The sequence below is a fragment of the Siniperca chuatsi genome, linkage group LG22 (genome assembly GCF_020085105.1).
Source record: "Siniperca chuatsi isolate FFG_IHB_CAS linkage group LG22, ASM2008510v1, whole genome shotgun sequence".
Classification (NCBI taxonomy): Eukaryota; Metazoa; Chordata; class Actinopteri; order Centrarchiformes; family Sinipercidae; genus Siniperca; species Siniperca chuatsi.
This window is the reverse complement of record NC_058063.1, coordinates 6,063,031-6,085,354: the sequence shown is the minus strand read 5'-3', so window position 1 is coordinate 6,085,354 and position 22,324 is coordinate 6,063,031. Positions and strand designations below refer to the sequence as shown.

At 39.8% G+C, this 22,324-nt stretch overlaps 2 protein-coding genes and 1 non-coding gene across 7 annotated transcripts in view; all 3 read left to right on the top strand.

The window, feature by feature from the left end:
* Window positions 1–294: 294 nt before the first annotated feature.
* On the top strand, window positions 295–11,218 carry il13ra1 (interleukin 13 receptor, alpha 1). Of its 2 annotated transcripts, XM_044183121.1 has the most exons (10): window positions 295–798; window positions 2,182–2,318; window positions 3,784–3,910; window positions 4,091–4,190; window positions 5,994–6,199; window positions 6,570–6,703; window positions 7,668–7,800; window positions 8,084–8,183; window positions 8,273–8,348; window positions 9,142–11,218. In XM_044183121.1, the coding sequence occupies exons 1-10, from the start codon at window positions 690–692 to the stop codon at window positions 9,229–9,231; spliced, it is 1,212 nt and encodes a 403-aa protein (XP_044039056.1). In that variant the 5' UTR covers window positions 295–689; the 3' UTR covers window positions 9,232–11,218. The 2 variants fall into 2 exon arrangements, with proteins under 2 accessions (XP_044039056.1, XP_044039057.1); XM_044183122.1 differs by lacking the exon at window positions 2,182–2,318 and having other exon boundaries at window positions 661–798.
* Window positions 11,219–15,914: 4,696 nt separating this feature from the next.
* trnar-ucu lies at window positions 15,915–15,988 on the top strand. Its single transcript has one exon. It is a non-coding gene; the product is annotated as a tRNA-Arg (tRNA).
* Window positions 15,989–18,612: 2,624 nt separating this feature from the next.
* kirrel1a (kirre like nephrin family adhesion molecule 1a) overlaps window positions 18,613–22,324 on the top strand; it is a 33,528-nt gene continuing 29,816 nt past the window's right edge. For 2 of the 4 annotated variants that reach the window (XM_044183114.1, XM_044183113.1), the window contains exon 1: window positions 18,613–18,913. In XM_044183114.1, the coding sequence (XP_044039049.1) occupies window positions 18,868–18,913 (46 nt within the window). In that variant the 5' untranslated portion in view covers window positions 18,613–18,867. The remainder of the gene's footprint in view (window positions 18,914–22,324) is intronic. The other 2 variants (XM_044183116.1, XM_044183115.1) reach the window with 1 other exon arrangement.

The window sequence follows — 22,324 nt, the reverse complement described above, 5'->3', positions numbered from 1 at the left end:
CTTTACTACTTTAATAGAGAATAAAGAAAGATATTAAAAATGTGTTACATGGTTGTGATTGCATGGTACTGGTTATCAGTGGTTCATTTCTGTTCTCTGTGTGGTCATTGTTTAGAAAAAAAAATAGGACTAAACTGAAACTGAAGCTATTGGTAGAAAGAAAATAGTTCCTACATGAAACTGCTCACAACAAATCTGTGGATTCTCTTGAGTACCTGGGTCATGATTTCTGGAAAGAGACGTTGCTGTTGAGTTTTTGAGAATTTGGGGTGAGCTGTCCCTTTAAGGTAGCCTGCGCTGTAGTTCCTACAGGATTCCTTATGGAGACCGAGTTTATGTTTAGCCTACTCTCTAGTTACCTGCTACACTTGTCTTGTACTCATAAGGTAGTTTTAAATAGCTAACAGGGACTGTTCTTATTCAGTATTACCGCAGGGCAAAATGTATACTTTTCTCCAACAGGCCTCCCACATTTTTGTACAGTCGAGTGTAAAGGGAAGTACTCCGCCCAACTCCAACTTTGTTCATGCCTTCTTTCAAAGAAGCTGGAAGCGAAAGTCGAATTGAAAAACGGACATTAAGGCTACTTCCTTCAGTTTTACAAACCGTGACAGCAGGCCAGACACCAGACGGTCGTCTTCGGGAGCGGGAATAGTCAAAGGAAAACGTTTCATCCTACAACCCAACGGATGTGGGAAAGTAAACGTAAGAAATACGACTCAGAAACCATGAACAGGATGTTTCGAAGTTTGGACTTGTTCGTTTTAAGCTGCCTCTTTCTATCGGAATCCCAAACAGGTAAGAAAAATATACATAGGCCTACCTGTGTTAAGTTATTTTTGTTATTCCCTAAGCCTTGACGAATTTTCCAATTTTTCCACGGACTGTTCCCAGTAATTCCCTACTAGAAACGTGATGGTGTTCACAGTATCTTGACGTCACGTCTGGCATTCATCACTGTTGGGCATGTCACCAAGTAAAACATATAAACTCATAAAAGAGAGCACAGAAAAGTTGTTTTGTGACGGTAAAGAACTCCAGCAGATGAATGTCATACATGATCCACATCCAGAATCCGTTACCTCTTGTGTGTAGACTACGAGGCGGAAAGGAAAAGGACCCAAATACAGACAACCAGGCAGGCAGGAACGGTATGGGGATTTTAATATTAAATGACGATACATAAGCTCACAGGCAAATGTAGCAAGACCAAACAGAAGTGGCCGAGAATCCACCTAAGTTAAAGGGTTAACTTCGGTATTTTTCAGCCTGGACTCTATTTTCCAATGTTTGTGTTTTAAGTGATTCATTCAAGGAGAGATTATCCCAGTATGAGCGAGAGTGCTGCAGTGGGCAGCCGGGAAATGAAGTCCTCCAAACAAAACAGAACATGGTGCAGTATAAGAAAAAATAAAACCTTGTGCTCAGACAAATTAAACTACATGTATGTATCTTAACATGTACTAAGCTGCTGAGCTACACTTTGATACAACCTGTCAACTTTGTTCTTTTTTTATTTCATCAAAATTTGTTTTTTTTTACCTTGCCATTACTTATTTTGTGTCAACACCATCAGACAAAGGATTATTACATTGCAGCCAGTTTTGGCGCTGCACCTCGCTCAGAAACATGGGAAAATTAGGGTTCAGGGTGAAAAATACCTCAAGTTACCCAGGAATGGGGCAGGTAAAGGGCACAGTCAGTCATGTATATTGGAGCTGGTTTGGAAATGTTAAAATTCTAGGATATAGCCTTCTGAATACAAGTGTGATATGGGACACTGGTCAGACCTGATAGAGAGGTCAAAGATAAAGAAAATAACATGGGGAACTGTAGCCAGTGGTCATTGCTCATGACATAAACATGATCCCTGACTTCAAGTTTGAAAATGAGTTTGCAGTTTGCAGGGTAGAAGTTCACCAGCAGTTTGTTTTGAATGTCTGCTAAACTTTCTTTGGCATTTCAGACATTTCCTTGAAGCAGAGCTGCTCCTCTGACCGGATGTACAAATACTTCCACTGCACTGCTGTAAACTAAGGACAAAAAAAGAAGCAGTCTTTCATCATTTTACATAAGCAGACTGAATGAAAGGAATAAATGGAAGGTGTTCACAGATCAAGAGGCTTATTAAAGGCTCGCTGAAATCCTATGTTACCAGTCTTTTCTCTTTCTCCACCTTAGGCCAAATCTTACCACCGCAAAATTTGTCCGCACTGTGGATAAGTGATTTTGAATTACGGTTGTCCTGGGCACCACCACAGCATGCAGTGGAAAACTGCACGTATGACGTGAAATCATATGCCACGGAAGAAAAATATGTGAGCATGCATATATTTCATATACATTTTATAAAATGTAATTCTATTTAAATGTAATTCTATTTATGTATATTCCATTTCTGCTATTGGCAGAATATAATGTTTATTGTTATGTTGAAAATAAGAATATCGTTTCATTACCTTAGAATGAGCCGTTTTTATCTACAGAGGGAGCTGGTCCCCTTCCACAGAGGTATTATTTGGGGATTAATGTAGCACATGGACCAAAGTATCCCACCAATTATAATAATACATTCAAGTGTAAGATATTAAGGTATTTTAAAGAGTGTTTTATGGGGAATTTTTGCCTTTATTCGGATAGAGATAGCTGAAGAGAGAGACAGGAAAGGTGAGAGAGAGAGAGAGAGAGAGAGAGAGCGAGAGAGCGAGCTGTTAGGGATTGCTCCCAGAAAACTTACTGAAAACTAAATTCATCATCATCTAGATTCTGCATAGGATGGTTTTATTATAATAAAATTATATTTTATATGATCATATTATTGATATATATATATATATATATATAGGAGTGTTTCCTATTTAGTAGCTAATCATCTGTTGTATATGTCAAATCTTATTATGCAAAGTCACTAGTAACTATAGCTGTCAAATAAATAAAATGGAATAAAATGTGCAATATTTGCCTCTGGATCGTAGAGAGCAGAAGTAGACTAGCATTAAATTAAAATATCTACCTATATCTACCTCAGAATTGTGCAGGTGTGCATTAGATTGTATACGATTTTGCATCTGATCATTTTATTACTATCAGCAAATCCGCTAAAAAGACCAAAACCAACATTGAATTTATCCTAATGGCAAGTACAGCTACAGAACTCAATTTTCTGCCAAAAATCTATTTCCATAACAAGATCCATAACATTGCATATAGTGATTTCTTCCTGCATCCCACTAATACAGTGGTGTGAAAAACCCTCCAATGTGGCTGAAATACAACAATTCTACAAAGTTGAGTGGGCCAAAATTCCTCCACAGCGCTGTAAAAGACTCATTGCAAGTTATCACAAACGCTTGATTGCAGTTGTTGCTGCTAAGGGTGGCCCAACCAGTTATTAGGTTTAGGGGGCAATCACCTTTTCACACAGGGCCATGTAGGTTTGGATTTAGTTTTCCCTTGATAATAACAACCTTCATTTAAAAACTGCATTTTGTGTTTACTTGTGTTATCTTTGACTAATATTTAAATTAGTTTGATTACCTGAAACATTTAAGTGTGACAAACATGCAAAAAAAAGTAAGAAATCAGGAAGGGGGCAAACACTTTTTCACACCACTGTAAATGGCTAGTATGTGTTTTTCTTAAACAACTCCACAACTACATTTTTGACTGTGGCCGTGCTATATGTACAGTAAAGTGCTGGGTTGACTCACTGATGATGATTTAGTAGTTCACTTAGAGTGTGTTTTTTTTTTTTTTCTGTTTCTCTGTTCTTGGTGCATTCAGAGCGGACAAACTTCTCCCTGGCAGAGTAAGTTCATAGTGATGGAAGGAGGATCTCTGCAGATGTCGGTTGAAACTGTCTGTAATAGCACACACAGTAAGCCGGCTTTATTCAACATCATGTACCCAGGTAGGTCATTTTGCTCACCATTACCCTTAAAAAGACCCGATTTTGTTCTCAAAGTTTGAATGCTTTGGAGTAGACAAAGAAATGTGGGCTAAAACCTTTTGAACCACATATGGACTGCATTAATGTCTGGGCGATTTGTTTGTTCATTAAGATGTGTGTATGTGTCTCTGTTCCTCCCAGAGCTGGTGAACAAATTGGAATGCTGCATCTTTTCCTCCAAACAAAGTCACTGCTCCTGGCTCCCAGCCAGTCAAGCTCCAGATCTCCGTTTCTTCTATGCGTGGGTTGTTTTTGTTTTTTTTTTACATTATGTGCTTACACAATAACAGGACAATGGGAAGCAGAGCTGTAGACCCAGAGTAATTAGTAAACTGAAACTCACCATTACACAGTATTGTATATGTGAGTAAGCTGTGTTGCAATACTTCCTGATACACAGTTAATTTGGTTTTGCCTCATACAGTAAGAGCCAGACTGAACCCAAGTGGAGGTAATGAGCTAGGGTTCAGTGAAGGCTAAAATTCCTCATGTTTAGTGGCTCAGCAGTCCAGGCCTGAGACGGGCGTCAGTTTGAGTTTAGGCATCGTTTATTGACTGTGTGAGGCTTATACTTCGAGGCCCATGCCATGTTCGGTCATGTAGCGTTAATTTAAAAGGGTGGACTGTTACCTCCGGACAACCATAACCACACAACCAGTAGCACAACCGGAAATCCAAAGCTGAAAATGATGTTCACCATCAAATGCTAAAATTGGTACCATTGTATTGATTTTAAAACTGTAGGTTCGAAAATATCAGCAATATTCTATAACATTCAATATATTCAATCTATTTTTAAATTCACGAGGTTACATCAACGCATACCATCTGAGGAAATTACTACTAATCCTACTAAAAAGGATTGTGAAGCCTGATATAGTGATATATCTTATTCCTCTTTGCCACAGAGCTCTATTGTCCAAAGACTATTAAAACACATAAATGAGCCACTCTGTAGCCATTACTGAACATGTCACCCTTATTTCTTTGTTGGTTTTTTGCGGCTCATGGCCTCTAGTGACTGGACAATTCATAGGTCCCATCTGCCCGCATTACTGACAAACACAGTTAATGTTAATACTGTACATAGCTGCCATAACTGACCTCTTCAGTTTGTTAGATAATCAGCGATCCTCTTTCTGACATAAAAGAATGAATTGAGGCAGACACTGTTTTAGTGTAATCAGTTCTGCTAGGAAAGGTCATTTATGTTATTAACAAATGTATTCATTGCTGAACTAAACAACAAGCATTTAGTCTCTCATGTAAAAGGTTATTTAGTTTTTTTTTTACTTAATATTAATAGATAATTGACTAAAAGGATAAGAAGCAGGTTTCAAAGTCGTACTTGGGTAATTTTCTGTTGATAAACTAATTGATTAATCAATCAGTGCAACCATCCAGCTCCATACTTCTTTGACGTTTTTGAAGTCTCTGTGGATTAAAGAAATAGTTCAACCCCATGTAGTGGAATTATTTCTTGGGTGGCTGCAGTTACTTCCTGGAGTCTTGTCATCAGCATGAGGCTGCCAGGCGACCAGCGCAGGCTCCAGGAAGTCACTGCACCCGGCAAAGAAATGGTTACACCACCTAACTCGCCACAAATTTTGGTTTTTACACTTTGGTTTTTCTATGGATTAAACAAACAGGATATCGCGTATTAATTAAAGCTTTAGAGGTACTGGTAGGAGGATTTTGTTATCAATGCACAGAGCCAGGCTAGCTGTTTGCCCTAGTTTTTATGCTAAGCTAAGCTAACCACCTGCTGGCTGCAGCTTCAAATTTAATAAACAGACTTAAGAGTGTTATTGATCTTCTCACCAAACCCTCGCAAGAAAGCGAATAAGTGTATTTCCCAAAATGTCAAACTATTAACTTAATGAACAGTGTTTTATCTCTGTGTTTGATGGTGTCCCTGCAAAATTGTGCTTATTCAAATGTTTGTTAATTTTATTAATTAATTGTTCAGTTAATTTACTTCTTTTAGTGTTTCAGGAATAGTGAGCAGCATGAAAGTAAATCACCTTTTCTTTATCTTTCCAAGGTTACAGAATGAGGATCTGGGAACATCTATATACAACGATGCCCTTTCCGTCTTACAAGAGTGCTCATCGTACAGTTACACTAACAGCACCAGGACTGGTTGTGATCTGCAGGGGCATTTCACCCAGGCCATCATTATCTTGTTTAACGGAACGCTGAACAACAAACCTGTCAGGAACACCTTCAGGAAAGAGTTTAATAAATGTGGTATGCAGCAAGTGAACTGACAGTACTGATTTAGTATCAACATTCTGTTGAAATACGTTGCGCTTCCACATTCACTCTGAGTTTTAAGAGAAGTTGCTCTCTGTCCTTTCTCAGAAATGTTTTAGCAGTTGTCGTGGTGTGGATATGTGTATGTTTGTGTGTCTGTCTGGGTGTATGTACTTGTGTAATGTGGGGTATGACACAATACAAAACTTTGGACAACACACAATGCAGCCATTTTAGGGGAACAACAATATGTGTATGTGTGTCTTTAGGGGGAGTTTTAAGAGACTTTAGTTGATTTACAGCAATTTATTATTGTGTATGACTGGATTGTTACTATCTCTCTGTAATGTCTTTCTATGTACAGTGAAACTTCCTCCCCTTGAGTGGACAGTCACTAAAACGGAGGATAAATTCATTATCAGGTGGATTGCTCCTGACATCGTCAGTCTGCCTGATTGGAAGTTTCAAATTATTTACACTGAGTGTAATGACAGAAAGGTAACAGACACAACAGTACAATATTTGGATGTTTGTATCTAATGTTTTTAAATTCAAGCTGTATCTTGTTTAGTCTGTTAATCTCTATATAAGACTTCAGTGGATGCAAATAATAGCCGTGATAATCAGAATCTTAGAAGCAACTGAATACCTAATTGTAAAATTGAACCACTACTGAATACTTCATGTAGAAATTTAAACACCACTGAAGTTCTAGCATTGAAATATTTTACTTTGAAAACCATCTGTATGAATTCATGTGGTTTGAATTTCCCTGTATGAAATTTCCACAAGATCACTTAAGGAAGCTTGCAGTCTTCTTTCTTGCCTTTGTTGGCGCATTGCTATGTATTCTTGGTGCATTACCGCTACCGACCGTCGATCAGTGGAATAGTGTGAAACTAGCGGCAGTCTGTGAATTGCGTCGCACCCCGCGTGCTCCTCGTGTGCATGCACAGTACTAACAAAACAGAGGTTCAACTTGTGAAAAACATTGCTCTATAGTGCTACTAGTGGTCAAGGACTCCGCAACGTTTTAAGTTTTTTGTTTTTAGGGATCACAAATTCAGTACACTAAAACAGGTTGCCACTTTTGCCTTTTACTGTATTGATTGTTGTAAAATTTGGTACACATATCCATGGTCCGCACTAGATGAACCCTAATGACTTTTCCTGAAGCTCCACCAGCTGGTCAGAGTTTCCACTTATCCTGTGAAATATCTTGACATCTACTTGACAGATTGGCACCACATTTTGTACTGACTTTGGCGATCCCCCGGCTTTTCGTCTAGCGCCGCCATGAGGTTGACACTTGTGATTTTGAGTGAAATGTCTTTCCAACTATTGGGTGGATTGCAATGAAATTTGGACATTCATCTTCCCCTCAGGAAGAATTGTAATCACTTTGCTGGTCTTTTTCATCTAGCGCCATCATTAATTAATTAATTTATTTATTTATTTACAGATTAAAGATGTAGAGGGTAACACATCAGTTGATCTGGTCCTGGTCCCTCACTGTCCGTACCGCATGGCTATTAAAGCTGAGACGCAGGGAGGGAGGAAAATATACACGACAGGGATTGACGAGAAGTATTTTGGTATGGTTGTTGTCTCTCTGTCTATTTTCTTATTTTGTTGAAGAGTTTAATTGCAAAATTGACTGTCTAGCAGTTTAAAGCCACTAAGTATAGGATTTGAAAAAATACTTATTTTGCCATCTGGCGGTTGTTTTAAGAATGACTCTGGCGGACAGAAATGCATTCTACCCCCCTAAAGTTGAGACTGTTTGTTACATTTTTTGTAACGTGTACTTGAAACGTAAGACACTGTGGCTGCATAAGTCACTCTCAGCTGATCAAAATGTTACTGATGTTTTTGCAGATGCAGATACAGATCCTAAAATGATCCTAATCCTAACTTCCATTATCATCCCATTGATGTTTGCTGGCCTGGCAGCCCTGACTTTTATGTATTTCAGCAAGTATGTAAAGTCTTAAATTTTTTGGCGTGGGTGCTATTGATTTTAGTTGTCTTCTTGTTTGCCTCTGATATTTAACTCTCTCTGTACAGAAACAAGGAAAAAATGTTCCCCAAAGTGCCACAACCTCGAGACCTTCTCAGCGATATTTCTGACAACAACAATAAGGTGACTGCTTTAAAAAAAAAAAAATCATTCTGGGTTAAATTATTAAAGAAAAAGTACAGTATGCCATTTTGGGAAGTACGCTTATTCGCCGTCTTGCTCAGACTTAGATAAGGAGGCCGTTACCACTCTCATGCCTGCACGGTAAACATGAAGCTACCGCCAGCAGCCAGTTAGCTTACTTTAAGTATCGTACGTAAAATCGACACATTGTGGTTTTGTGCTTCGCGCAGTAACCTCCTGGAATCTGGTTGCCTAGCAACCTCACAGTGACAACAAGATTCCAGCAAGACACAGCACCTGGCCAAGCAATAGCTTTTTTGGACGGCATAAACAAACAAGATATAAAGTGTTAATTAGTGAGCTTTAGGGGTGCTGGTAGACATATTTTGTTACCTTTTGGATAGCTGTTTCCCCTTGTTTCTTGTCATTGTGCTAAGCTAAGCTAACAGGCTGCTGGTGGTCGCCTCGATATTTAGGGTACAGGCATGAGTGGTATCAATTTTCTCCTCTAACTCTTAGCAAAAAAAGCGAGTAAGCCCCAATGACCCAACCATTGCTTTAACAACAACAGCAATAAAGGCAGTGAGAGGACAAAATAACAAGAGTAGCTGATAAATATGATGGCACCGAAAACACCATAAAATTCAGCCTCACAACTTATTTCTTCACCAGTTCTCAAAACCAGACCTGCCTATAATCTCAACAATTGTACAAATTTATAGAATATTTTTTTTAAATACCACACTGTACCACACTAGCATTTTTTAAATTCTTTTCTTCTTCTTTTCCTCAGAGCACTGTTCATAACTTGTACATCCCGGCAGAGGAAGAAGACAACTGTAAAATCACTCTGGTGATAGATCCCCAAACCAATCAAATCTAAAAGTACTGAAGGTTTCCCAAATTCTTATTGTACTGGCTCAACGAAAACTTGAGACTTTATTGTGTAAATGATGAATCCAGGAACGTCTTTGGAGGATGATTTTGTGAAAGGGGTCCTATACTTGTCAAAACTTTAAACAGATTTTGGGCCCAGTTTTGTATTTTGTATTTATTTTTGGCATGTTGAGTAGCCAAGTGTGTCAATGGAGATGTCTCAGACATTCCATAGAACAAAAAACAGTGGCAGCTACTGCATTTCTGCACTTTGTTCTTCACAAACTGATGCAGCTGAAGTCCAACTTCAAAAGGCTTAGTCATTAGAGTATCATTTAGACTAGTAATGCAGAAGTGACTTACACTGAATGACATGGAACTGAAGGTCCTTATCAGGTCAGCCCAAATATGCCACCACATCAAGCCAAATTCCCATTCACATCAATATTCTATTGTGATGTGTTGTGTGAATGTTGTGTTTACACACACCAGGAACTCCTTTTTTTGAAATGTAATCAATTAGTTACAATGTATTTGCACTTATTTTGATTCGCACAATAATTCCACCATTACCACTGCTACAAAAAAGTGTTATGGGTTAGGTTTTTGCCAAACAAAAATGTTTTTCGCCCTCGATTGAATGAACCCAAACAAGTACAGCCATTACCCTACATGACCGCATTTTTTTTAACCTGAGCAATAAAGGTCCAGTGTGTAGGATTTAGTGGCATCTAGCTGTGAACCATTTGAATACTGCTCGCCTCACCCTCCCCTTCCAAGCATGTAGGAGAAACTACGGTGGCCATGAAACACATGCAGTTGTTGCATCCCCAGTATCCGAGCCACACTGGAAATGGGCAGTCCGGGGGAGTTCAGTAATACGTGGTGAGTGGCGAGAGAACTGTGAAATCTGTTCACCTATTTGTCCCGAGAGGTGCTGGAGCAATATGTTTTCACGAAACGAATTTCTTACATTCATTACAGCTATTTTAATAATCACTTCCTGGTTTTATCATTTACCAAGCATTAAATGCATAAATGCTAAGCATTTTCTGATCCCAGCTTGTGGGTATTTTCTACTTTTCTCTGTTTTACATCATTGCAAATTCATTATCTCTGGGTTTTGGACTGTTGGTCAGTCAAACCAAGCAACTAGTAGACCTCATCTTGGGCTCTGGGCTTATATGGTGGAAGTATCTTCATAACCCTTTTCTGGCTTTTTTCTTTTTTTTTTTTAAATATATGTGCAAATAAACTAAACTATAAACTATCTTGCTGGTTAAGCTGCTGGGCTGCTTAGTGGTTTGCTAGTCAACTAGCATAAAAACATATATTGAACATTAAACCACCTTGGTCTGCTTATGATGGTTTAGCTGTTTTGTTTTCAAAAGAGGAAGCTAATGCTGGCCGTGCTCTGAGCCAAAGTGGGTTATTTGGTGACCAGATGAAGGTATTCCGAACACATGCTTATCTTGTCTGCTCTACCACCATTGGTTACCTCCTTGACCACTGTCAGATCACCTCTGTTAAGATAAGCTCAGCAGTGCCAACCAAAAACTAAAAAGTTAGCAAACATGCAGGACCTAAAGAAAAGAGATTATAAATACTTAGGACTTAGTGGATAACAAACAGCTTTATTATTAGAGTTATGATTTAACTTCTCCAGTGATTGCCTTTATTTCTGCTTTCACAGCAGCTGTTTGAAGTACGGGGATGAGTAGGCTTCTAAACATCTCAAACTTTATTGAGCTGTGTGGGCTGCAGTTCCCCATCTACTGTAGCTATTATCTCCTCCTGTTGAGGACTATGAATGTGAAATTAATGATGCACTCGTGTAAAAATACTGATGTATCAATACTGGTGCTGTACTGTTTGAAATATTTTCAACAAGTTGAATGTTTTGATGACGTGCCCAGACTGGCTAATGCTGGGTGCCACTTTTGAATGGTTCATAATTAATTTTTATGCTTATATTATACATGATTTTCACTGGCTATTGTTTGTCGCTGTTTCAGTTTTTAACGTCACATTTCAAAAAGGTATATGTCTTTAAACATTGTATCAGGCATTCAGTGGTTTTGACGTAAAGGAACAGTTTGCCATTTTAGGAAAAGTGCTCATACGCTTTCTTACCAAGAGTTAGATCATGAGATTGATTCCACTCTAACATCTATACAGCGGGTAAAATAAGTATTGAACACGTCACCATTTTACTCAGTAAATAGATTTCTAAAGGTGCTATTGAAATGAAATTTTCACCAGATGTTGGTAACAACTCATGAAATCCACACATGCAAAGAAATTAAACCATAGATGTCCATAAATTAAGTTATGTGTTATAATGTTAAGTGACACAGGGAAAAAGTATTGAACACATGAAGAAAGGGAGGTGCAAAAAGGCATGGAAAGCCGAGACAGTCAGTAGTTAGAAAGCCATCCTGCCCCTTCTCAGTGCAAATGAATATCAGCTGGTTCAGTCCCAACTGATGGCCTAGAAAAAGGTGTCACAGAAGAAACATCCCATGATGGGTAAAAGCAAAGAGCGCACGCAAGATCTTTGCAACCTTATTGTTGCAAAACATATTAATGGCATTGGTTACAGAAGGATTTCAAAACTTCTCAATGTTCCAGTGAGCGCTGTTGGGGCCATAATCCGGAAGTGGTAAGAACATCATTTCACCATAAAGCGGCCACGACCAGGTGCTCCTCGCAAGATTTCTGACAGAGGAGTGAAAAGAATTATCAGAAGAGTTGTTCAAGAGCCAAAGACCACTTGTGGACAGCTTCAGAATGGGACCTGGAATTAGCAGGAAAAATTGGTTTGGTAATGCACTCAACTGCCATGGCCTGTATGCACGCTCACCACGCAAGACTCCATTACTGAAGGAAAAAGCATGTGGAAGCTTGTTTTAAAGTTTGCTGCACAACATTTGGACAAGCCTGTGACATACTGGGAGAATATAGTCTGGTCAGATGAGACTAAAATTGAACTCTTTGGATGCCATAATACACAGCATGTTTGGAGGAGAAACATCACCCCCAAAGCACCACACCAACAGTGAAGTTTTGGAGGTGGAGACATCATGCTGTGGGGCTGTTTTTCAGCATACGGTGCTGGCAAACTTCATGTAATTGAAAGGAGGATGAATGGGGGGGAAATGCACAGACATTCTTGATTTAATAAAATTATTAAAAAAAAAAAAAAAAAACTCCTGCCATCTACCAGGATGATGAAGATGAAACGAGGGTGGGCATTTCAGCAAGACAATGATCCCAAACACACAGCCAAGGAAACTCTCAGTTGCTTTCAGAAAAAGGAAAATAAAGCTGCTGGAATGGCCCAGCCAGTCACCTGACTTGAATCCAATTGAGAATCTATGGAAAGAACTAAAGATCATAGAAGAGATTTGAAGACTGTTTGTGTGGAATAATGGGCCAAAATCACACTTCAGCAATGCATGCAACTCGTTTCTCCATACAGGAGGAGTCTTGAAGCAGAAGTATTAAATGAATTTCAGTATGCAGGTTCAATACTTTTTCCCTGTGTCATTTAACATTATTAAACATGACTTAATTTATGGACATCTACGGTTAGATGTCTTTTGCATGTGTGGATTGCATGGGTTGTTACCAACATCTGGTGAAAATTTCATGTCAATAGCACCTTTTTTTTTTAGAAATATATTTACTGAGGAAAAATGGTGACGTGTTAAATACTTATTTTACCAGCTGTATATAGCTGGAACCAGCAGCTGATTAGCTTAGCTTGGCATAATAACTGGAAAACAGGGGCAAAGAGCTAGCCTGGCTCTGTCAAAAAGTAAAAATCTTCCTACCAGCACCTCTAAAGCTCACTAATGAACTTTTATTCTAGATCTCATTTGTTTAATCCATACAAACACTGATTTGCCGTTTGAGTGGGGATTAAGTATCTGACTATTTCTTCACCTCTTAAGTGTACTTAAGAGGTGTTTACGCGATATATCTCGTTTGTTTACGCTGTTTAAAAAATTGTGGTTTTACTGGGGGTTATGTGCCTGACTATTTCTTGGCCGGGAGCAGTGACTTCTTGGAGTCTAAGCACATAATCCCCCATTTAAAAACCACAATATGATGCTTTTGTTTTTAACAGGAGGGGAAAAAAAGCAAATGCGATATGTTAATTGTAGAGTGAATTCTACGATTAACGCGTTTCTAAATTCTAAAGTGAGCTTTAGAGTTTAATTTCCTTTGGTTGAGCCAGGCTAGCTGTTTTATTCTTAATCTAAACTAAGATAAGCTAACTGCCTGCTGGCTCCAACTTCATATTTACTGTACAGATATGAGAGTAGTATCAATCTTCTCATATAACTCTCAGGAAAAAGTAGTCTTTTTTTCATATTATTGAGTTAAACTAGTCACTTGACATCAGTTGAAATTGAATTTTTTTGTAAATGTATCATACTTAGAATAGTCCAACAGTTTGGACCAATTACTGAATACAGAGTTGCAGTAATCTAATCGAGAGAGTGATATGGGTGGAATAAGAGTTTACAAGCTTTTGCAGATACATTTAGTTTGTGACCAATCTAAAAATAACAAATCCTCCCCTGAAATACAATTACAGATTATTGACCAGTGGGCCAGGCTGATTGATAATTAAGGTATTCATATTATCAGGACCTATTCACATCCACTTTTCCAAATCATGACAGTAATGAGTCTCATCTTTGTGCCAGTTCCAAGGCTCAACTGGTAAACAACTGCGTCAGAGTGGCAACAGAATATACATTAAGTCTGTGTATTAGGTGTCCTAAAGGCAATTTATATATGGAGAATAAAATTGGGCCTAAAACAGACCCGTGTTTGGGCAAGTGGACCTCATCAAAATTCCAGAAGAGGTCTAATAAATAAACACTGACATTTTCCAGCATCTGATGGTAGAAGGAAATGATTCTTTTCTCCCCACAAGTATGTCCTCAGTAGTCTTAAGTTACTGAGGAAATACTTGCAGGAGGAAGAGGAACTTGCGAAATTGGTTTAAAATTGCTAAATTTTGTGGCTTTCCAAAGAGCAATAGCATTTCTGAAAATGCATGTGATGCTACTTACTACTACTTCTACTAGAGTCATATACAACTCATTTGGATGCAAGTTTTCAAACAACCTATCAGCCCATGTTGTAGCTGTAGCCTGTAATGTCAGTTCAAGTCAGATTCCAAGCTCATTGACTCTTGTGTCTGTGGTTGTGGATATTTAGGCTTACTCTCCAGAATTACTGGAATAAAACAATTTACAGTTTCTTTTAGTGTGGCTTTTGCGTTGAGTGATTTGCAGGATGAATTGACTGGCAGGCTAAGGGGAGGCTCTGTCCAGTATTATGCATTATGGATTTTACTAACACTGGTGTAACAGGCATACCAAGAAAAGCTTAAGAACTCATATTTGTCATCCCACCTACAGTAAGAAAAAAATCTCCACAAACCCAGCTGCACGGGTGTATGTTCTACTTAGGTGTCCTTGACATGAAACGTGGACAATGACAGCGGAGATGACATGAAATGAATTAAGGTGTCACACTTATGCTGAGAAACGTGCAATTGATTAAATGATGCAATCTCGGTGTAACCCCACTAGTGTTATTCCATGCAGGCAAGAGTTCTGCACTAGTTCCATATACATGACTTACGCGTCAAAAGACATCGATGAGTCCAAGACTATGAAGAGATAAAATAACCGTAAAATGTGTATTTTCCATTAAATAAAACACGTTTTCACTAAAAAGCTATTTCTAATAGGGATATCAAGCACCCGCCGTTAATCCATTGTTAATTAGAAACACGTTTCATTTCTACGGGCTGTAATTTGTCATTTTAGCAGCACTGGCCATCTTGAACCTAGCCTGTTTCGCTTGTGTTTTTAAATCCGTCAAACCAGCGACACATAGCCTGATGAATAGCCTATAATAGTGCAATGTGAAAACGGGGACTAGGCCTGCAACGCTCCGACAGGCACCATTTTGGCTCTGTGGAGGCTGTTTGAGCGACGAGCGTTAAGCTAGCTTGAGTAAAACAAGCTTCCTGGTGGCGCACTTTCAAAATCAGAGCCTCGCTTTCGAACAAATATTGATATATAAGAAATAGCCTATTTATTGTTATTATTATTATTATTATTATTATTATTATTATTATTATTATTATTATTATTTGTGTTCAAATTGACTCTTGTTTGTTTGCTTGTTGACTGATTGTCATATTTGAGTTACAATGCCCTCTTTATTAGGGCTTGTGATTGTACAAGCAGATATAGCCTACATTTATGCCATTATTAGGCCTATTGTTATTGTTATTATCATTATTAGTTATTTATAACTAACGTGGTTATTACTATTATTATTATTGTTAGTATTATTGTCTTTTCATGCCAATAAAGCTCATTGTATTGAAATTGAAATGTTTGACTAGCTACAGTCACGGTGACTTTTATTTTTGTACACTCGAACTCTAAACTTCCTGTGGTATGCCTGCTACCCTGACGCATCTCTGAGGGACTTCCCACCTCAGCGTGTAGCAACAGCGCCCTCTGGTGGCCAGCCCGAACAGCGCCAATATGTCGGCTCAGACTGGTCCTGATGCTGCAGGGATGCGGAGAGCAGCGATATGAGAGGATATAAAGTATGTAAACCATGACAGGCCCGGTATATCCTGGCGCAGTCTCTGTGGCGCAATGGAATAGCGCGCTGGACTTCTAATCCAGAGGCTCCGGGTTCGAGTCCCGGCAGAGATGAGTCACTCTGTGTGCCACACGGCAGACTTGCGGTCATTTTTAACCGATGGAAACGGTGATAATGTTTTGGTTGCGGATTATTATGCTGTAATAGTCATTTGACCATTGGCCACGCACTGATCAAACAGGGTTATAGTTAATAAATGGGAACACTCTTTTATGCATGCTTTGAATAATTTGCTCTCCTCTGGTAAATAAGCCAATAATGAAAAAAAACAAAAACTCGAGTATAGATTTAATCCATATTGAATTAGGTTTACTCATATGATTGTACTTGTTCTAAAGCATACCATTATCTTACTGGGGATGCATATAAAATTGACGGGTTTTTTGTTGTTTTTTTACATTTTCTCTTTATTCTCTCATATGCTACATTTTACTTTATCTGTCCTTAAAATCCTGGTGTCTTTAACTTTGAATTGTGTTTTATTTTTTCTGCTTTTTGAGCTAATCGCTCTTGGGAAAAAAGGAATGTGCCAATCTTAGCAGGAGTTACATGGGTAATGAACAGTTAAAATCATTTTGTACAAAAACCATACATTTGACAGTGTGGTAAATGTATTTTTCAGTAGCCCATGGACATAATTACAATTACAGTATTGAAATTGAACTTAGGCAATACATTATGTTTTTCACAAAACGACCCAGGAAATGTCTGATTATTATTCAGAATAAATTCACATATGAACACATATCACACATCACTTTTATTCTCTGTATGTCCAGCCCCTCCCAAAGGTTTTTGGATATCAACCATATATCTTTTAGAATAAAAACGTGAGTATATCAGGTTAGAATGGTTCACATCTCTCATCAGGATTACATCGGACTCCCGCCAATAACAGTGCCAGTAAAATGTGCGTGTGTGTGTGTGCGCAGATATTTTGGGATCCTTGCTCCAGTTGTTCTCGGGGCCCATGCAGGGGTCGTCCTGGGTCGAGACGCAAGGGGGCGCACCGCTCACTTTGCCCTGGTCTGAAACGTGAGGAACCGGTGCTCTCTCCAGACCTGCTGAGCTGTGACAGCAACAGTATCATTGGGAACCGTCACCAAAATCTGTAGCCTACATTATGCGACAGGAATGAGGACATGGACTGTTTATTCATCATCTGTCCGGGCTATTTCACCACAGTCACGTCCCTACAATGGTCAAATTCATTCTAAGAAATAATAGTGTCTGTGAATATTCCCTCAGTGTGTTTTGCTTCCCATGACTCCCTACTTACAGTGCACAGAATCTCCTCTAATATTGTGTGACATAATATTACATTATGTACAATATCAGCCTAATATTACTGTAGGTTCTTATCTCTTGTATTCAAATTAATGCACTCATGCGTGTCTGTTCAGTTTCTTCTGATATATGTTTCTGTAATATTTCTATGATATTCGTGTAGGTGTTTATATTTTTAGTGTGACATCCGGATCATTCTTCAATATGAATTATGAAATTAGGTGGATATAGGTGTAGAGGTAAGTTGAGGTATCCAAAATTACTTCATTACCTAATGGCACAAACAGCAGAAACCGAGCAGACTACAGCAAATGTGTCAAAATGATTATGCTTCTCTAAGCTGGTTTATTTTTTTTTATTTCATAATGTATTTTTCTTTTTTTTTTGTGCCGGTGTTGGCTTGTGCAAGATCCAGAGGGAGAGAAAAAAGGGGGGCAGTGCTGTGGTGCTGCTGACGTGAGAGAGAGAGACAGACAGAGAGAGAGAGAGAGAGGGAGAGAGAGAGAGAGAGAGAGAGGAAGGAATGCCCCGCTAATGAGAATATGACGTCAAGTCAGAGAGATTACAGCGAGGACAACACCGGAAGTAGAACGTGGTGACGTTGGGTGAACTTTTATTTTATTTCACTCTTTGTCAGGGGATGTAAAAAACAAACAAACAAAAGAGTGCACATTTCAGTAGCTTTAAGAACTTTCTTATAGTTTGAAAAGGAGGTCTTGTCAGTTTCCTTAATATGTAGGCCTAGCCTAATTAAAACAAAGGTTTTACATTTGTGTATTATGGTTGGTGGATATGGCATTTTCCCAGTTTAATTATTGAATTATAAGCATTATTTGCTGATTGCCACCAGACTTTTAGAAACATAAAAGCATATTCTCTAAACATAAGAGTAACCAGCGATGAATCCCATACATTTTTCCAAAAACGTTCCAAATAAGGACAATTGCCAGAGAAGTTTCGGGATTACACTTCAGTCTACACAGGTGTCATTCTTATATTTTGAAGGACCTGGTTTCAGGACAAAACCTATGGAGGCTTTAATTTGAAGGAAAAATGTAAAGTCCATATGAATGTAGCACAAGAATGCTCATAAGAACATCTGTGACTGTGGCAGAAGTTACTACAGTGTTTTCTGAGATTTGACATGAGTCATGTTACATTTTGGAAGGTTGTACAGGACTATTCAATTAAACCATGCATACACAATACACGCTGAATAGGATCTTAAGAGCAAATGTATCATGTATTTATTACATGAATACTACATTTACTGACAATATATTGTTATATAATATTTACTCAAAAGTAATTAATCTCTACCAGTATTTAACCATCTTCTTTAATGTGGATTTTATTTTGAAGAAAATGACCGGAAGTTTTCCTTGTCATTGCTGCTCGCTTACCGCCTCAGTGTAGAGACGAAAACTGTCGCTGGAGAGCGAAGAAGAGGAGAGAGGTGAAAAAAGCAGTGAAATGGTGTAAAAGCTGAGCGAGTCCGACCCGAGTCCGGGGACAAACGAGGAGGGACGACGCAGGAGGATTATTGTTCTTTGTAAAATTATTATTAAAGTCAGTAAACTCCCGCTTTTTGATGCTGTCCTCACGGAGGTTTGAGCCAATAACGGACTTATTGGTCGGCTGAACCATGCAGAGGCTGCTGCTCCTGAGTTTGGTGTTGAGTTTTCAAACTGGTAAGACTGCATTTCTCTCTTGTTTAGCGCGTTATACACGGCAAATACTGTTTAAATTTAATATTGTGTGAAACTACAGGGGCTGAAAAACAGACAGAGCCCTCCGCTAGTATTCCTTCAGAGGCGTGTGTGTATGTTTTGGGAAAGCAAAAGAGAAAGGCATATAACATGATTTCATAGCGTTCCCATATGAACCGCAGCAATGGATCACCTTAGGCGTGTGCGCGCGCGTGCAGCTACGTGTGTGTGTGTGTGTGTGAGTGCGCGCGTGTGACTGCGTGTCCGCACCGCAGCAATGGATCACCACACATGATCGTTGTCGCGCGCCCTTGCACGCGAGCGAATACACGCGTTTGATTGTCCGCGCGCGTGCGTCCAACTTGAACATGACTGGTGCATGGGCGCCCACCGGCCTAAATGACCTTTTGGATATGACAAACCCCCGGTGCCGTTCTTAAGACGGGCCGTGGTGAGGCGCTGAGGACGTGACGGGAATGACAGTGATTGACCAGCGCTGCTCTACATGCCAGCAGCACTTCCACACTGCTATCGCATCTGAATGACTTGTCAGTCAATGAGACCACTGCTTCCAGCCCCTGTAGTGATTCTGTAGTGAAAGACAGCTTGAATAGCTCTCTTCTTCTACCCCCCCCCTCACACACACACACACACACACACACACACACACACACACACATACCACCCCTCTACTGCTCCTGCCCCTGGTGTCCTACCTGTGTGCCAGACACAAAGCCCATTTTCACCCTCTCTGTCTTCCTCTGTGCATTTCAACAGCACATTGAGGCATGTGCCGCAGCAGCAGCGCCCATGCATCTGTTCCCCCTCCATACCTGTGGGGTGCCAGGTAGGCTATTGGCTTATGATAATCACAGCTGTAGCCGAGTTGCTGGGAGACAAGGGGCTGAAGGAGGAGGAGGAGGAGAGGATGGTTGTAATTTCTATAAGCTACCTGTTTGATTGAGGCATATGTGTGTGTCGTTGTGGCCGCACACCTATTGTCTACCTTGGCTGACTGGGAGTATGCGTGTCTGGCTGCTGGTCGGCCACTTCATCATAGGTAGGGGGCGTGTTCGGGGAAGGGAAGGGAAGGTATGGAAAGGGATGATGTCACCATGTCTGCCAGGCTTTGTATCGCTCATCTAGGCTTGCCGTGCTCAGCATCCACCCATAATGTGTCGCTGAGGGTTCGGGCAAGCACACGACAATCTCCATACAGTAAGGAGCGGGTTCCTTTTCATGGACAAATCGGGCACTCCACGAATCCACGTATGACACAATCTGGCAATCGTTGCAACACACAGACACGCAGCCCCCCCCCCCCCCCTTTCTCCATCGAGACCCCTTGTTACTGCCACATGCTGTTGTCCTGTTTGTCCACTCATAAACCGTTCAGTCCACATGACTAGCTCAGTAACACATGCACTTACAGATGTGCATAAACACACAGCCTATTTACTTGTGGGAAGCCATGTGTCCTATTGTCCCTGGTTGTACTGTTGTAATCCATTATTACTGCATGTTGGGATGTCAAACACAAAGACATTTGCTCTCAAAGACTTTCCCGAAGACACGATTAGCAGGCTGTAAATAGGGCGGAATTTTGTTCAGTAAGATATAAAATGATGTATTGAATGTAAGGTCTCAAATGTTGCACTGTGGCTTTTGCATTTTGGTTTGAAAACATAATCCAGACAGAGCATAAAAGAATATCACCTCAAAAGAGATAATACTTAGGTTTGCTTTGGGAGCATTTGTCTTAAGAGCGCCCAGACTCTTATCTCTTCATTAGACAAGTAAAACAGTATTTCATGGCCTGATATTTGCACACATGTAATTACCTACTGGTGCTAATGATTGGATGGTTATTAGTGGAGCAAGTAATTAAAGCTTTGGTGAATCAGAATGTTTTTAAATTATTTAGATTCAGTGCTACAGTTGACTCTACTAGCAACGCCACTGGAGTGATTGATTTAGTATCCCAGCCTTGTATCTACATACCAACCTGGTAATAAGTCCCAAGCAAGCGCCACCATTAACGCAACTGTTAAATGTTACTGCATAATCAATCATTGCAAACACACTCCTTTAACTTCCTAATGAGTAGGAGAGCCTTGAGGTTGGACTTGTAGCACTGCACCTCTAGCCCAGACGGTAGGCTCAAATGCTGACTCGGACAAAGGCTCCAGTGCAGGTGTACCATTTGTCAGCCTCTGTCCTTTTGTGCGGATCGAGGCCACGAACTGCTGCTGCCGCTGCCCGTGCTGTACGCTCCGGCTCTGAATCACACAGCCGAGCTGTGAATCATAGACCTCAGACGGATTCCTGTGTTGCGCTCAGCAAAGAAAATATTCAGATGTTGAAAGAGTCAAACACATTCGAGGGGCTTTTACACCCAGAAAAAGAAGGGTTCCTCAAGGGTTGTTTGATCGGGAAAGTAGTGGTTCTACAACTGTTAATGACTGGAAGTGGGCTTTAATAGTTCAAATAACAATGAGCGATTGCCAGTAATAATCTGTGACATTTTCATCTAAATAAATCCCAATGTTTCCACTCTCCATCACTGGTTCATGTCCAGTAGTCTAGATACTGCTAGTACATGATTTTTTCCCCCCTCCATTTTCTGAGGAAACAATCCTCTATCACACAGCAAGTGTTGTGTTTTATGTTCTCACAAAAAAAAATAAAAATAAAAGAAGAGCTGAGTAGTTAGCCTGAGCTAATCTCACATAGCCATGCCTCCGTCTCATTAAGCTCATGCAGATCTGGCGAAATTCAAGCACTAAAGTTGGTTACAAAAGGATGGGGACACAGTAGGCTGTAATATCCACTAAAACTGCACTTGGGTGAACTTGTTTCTGCTCAGATAATGGCTATGAGAGATTAAACATGAGCAGTAGTAGCTACTGGGGCTGATGAAGAAAAATGTGCCACCTACAGAAACTCAAACCTCCAATGACGATCTCGTGGATTACCACTTTTAGAAGTATTTATAGCTCCATGAACCTTCCTGAAAGCATTCTGCTATGGTTTCAAGGCTAACGAACCATTTTGTGGTCTTGTACTGAACCCTTTCCAGCTCAGTGTAGATCTGGAGTGACATATGTAGCGAGGCAGAAGTCTGTTTTTAATTTGGATCCCAGCGAGTGAGATATGGCTCTGGAGCATCCTACCGTTATGCGAATTTGAGTCATGGTTTTTACGGGATCTGAATGAAGCCTATTTACTGAAAAGCATCTCTAATTGACATCAGCCACTGAAAGCAATCACTGAACCAGTTGTAAAGCTCAATCTGGGAATGGAGCCCATAATGTTATCATGTACATCCATGCCTGTTGTTCCCCATTGGGTTCCATTCAGTCAAAAAATTCTTGGCATTTCTGTCCCGGCGGG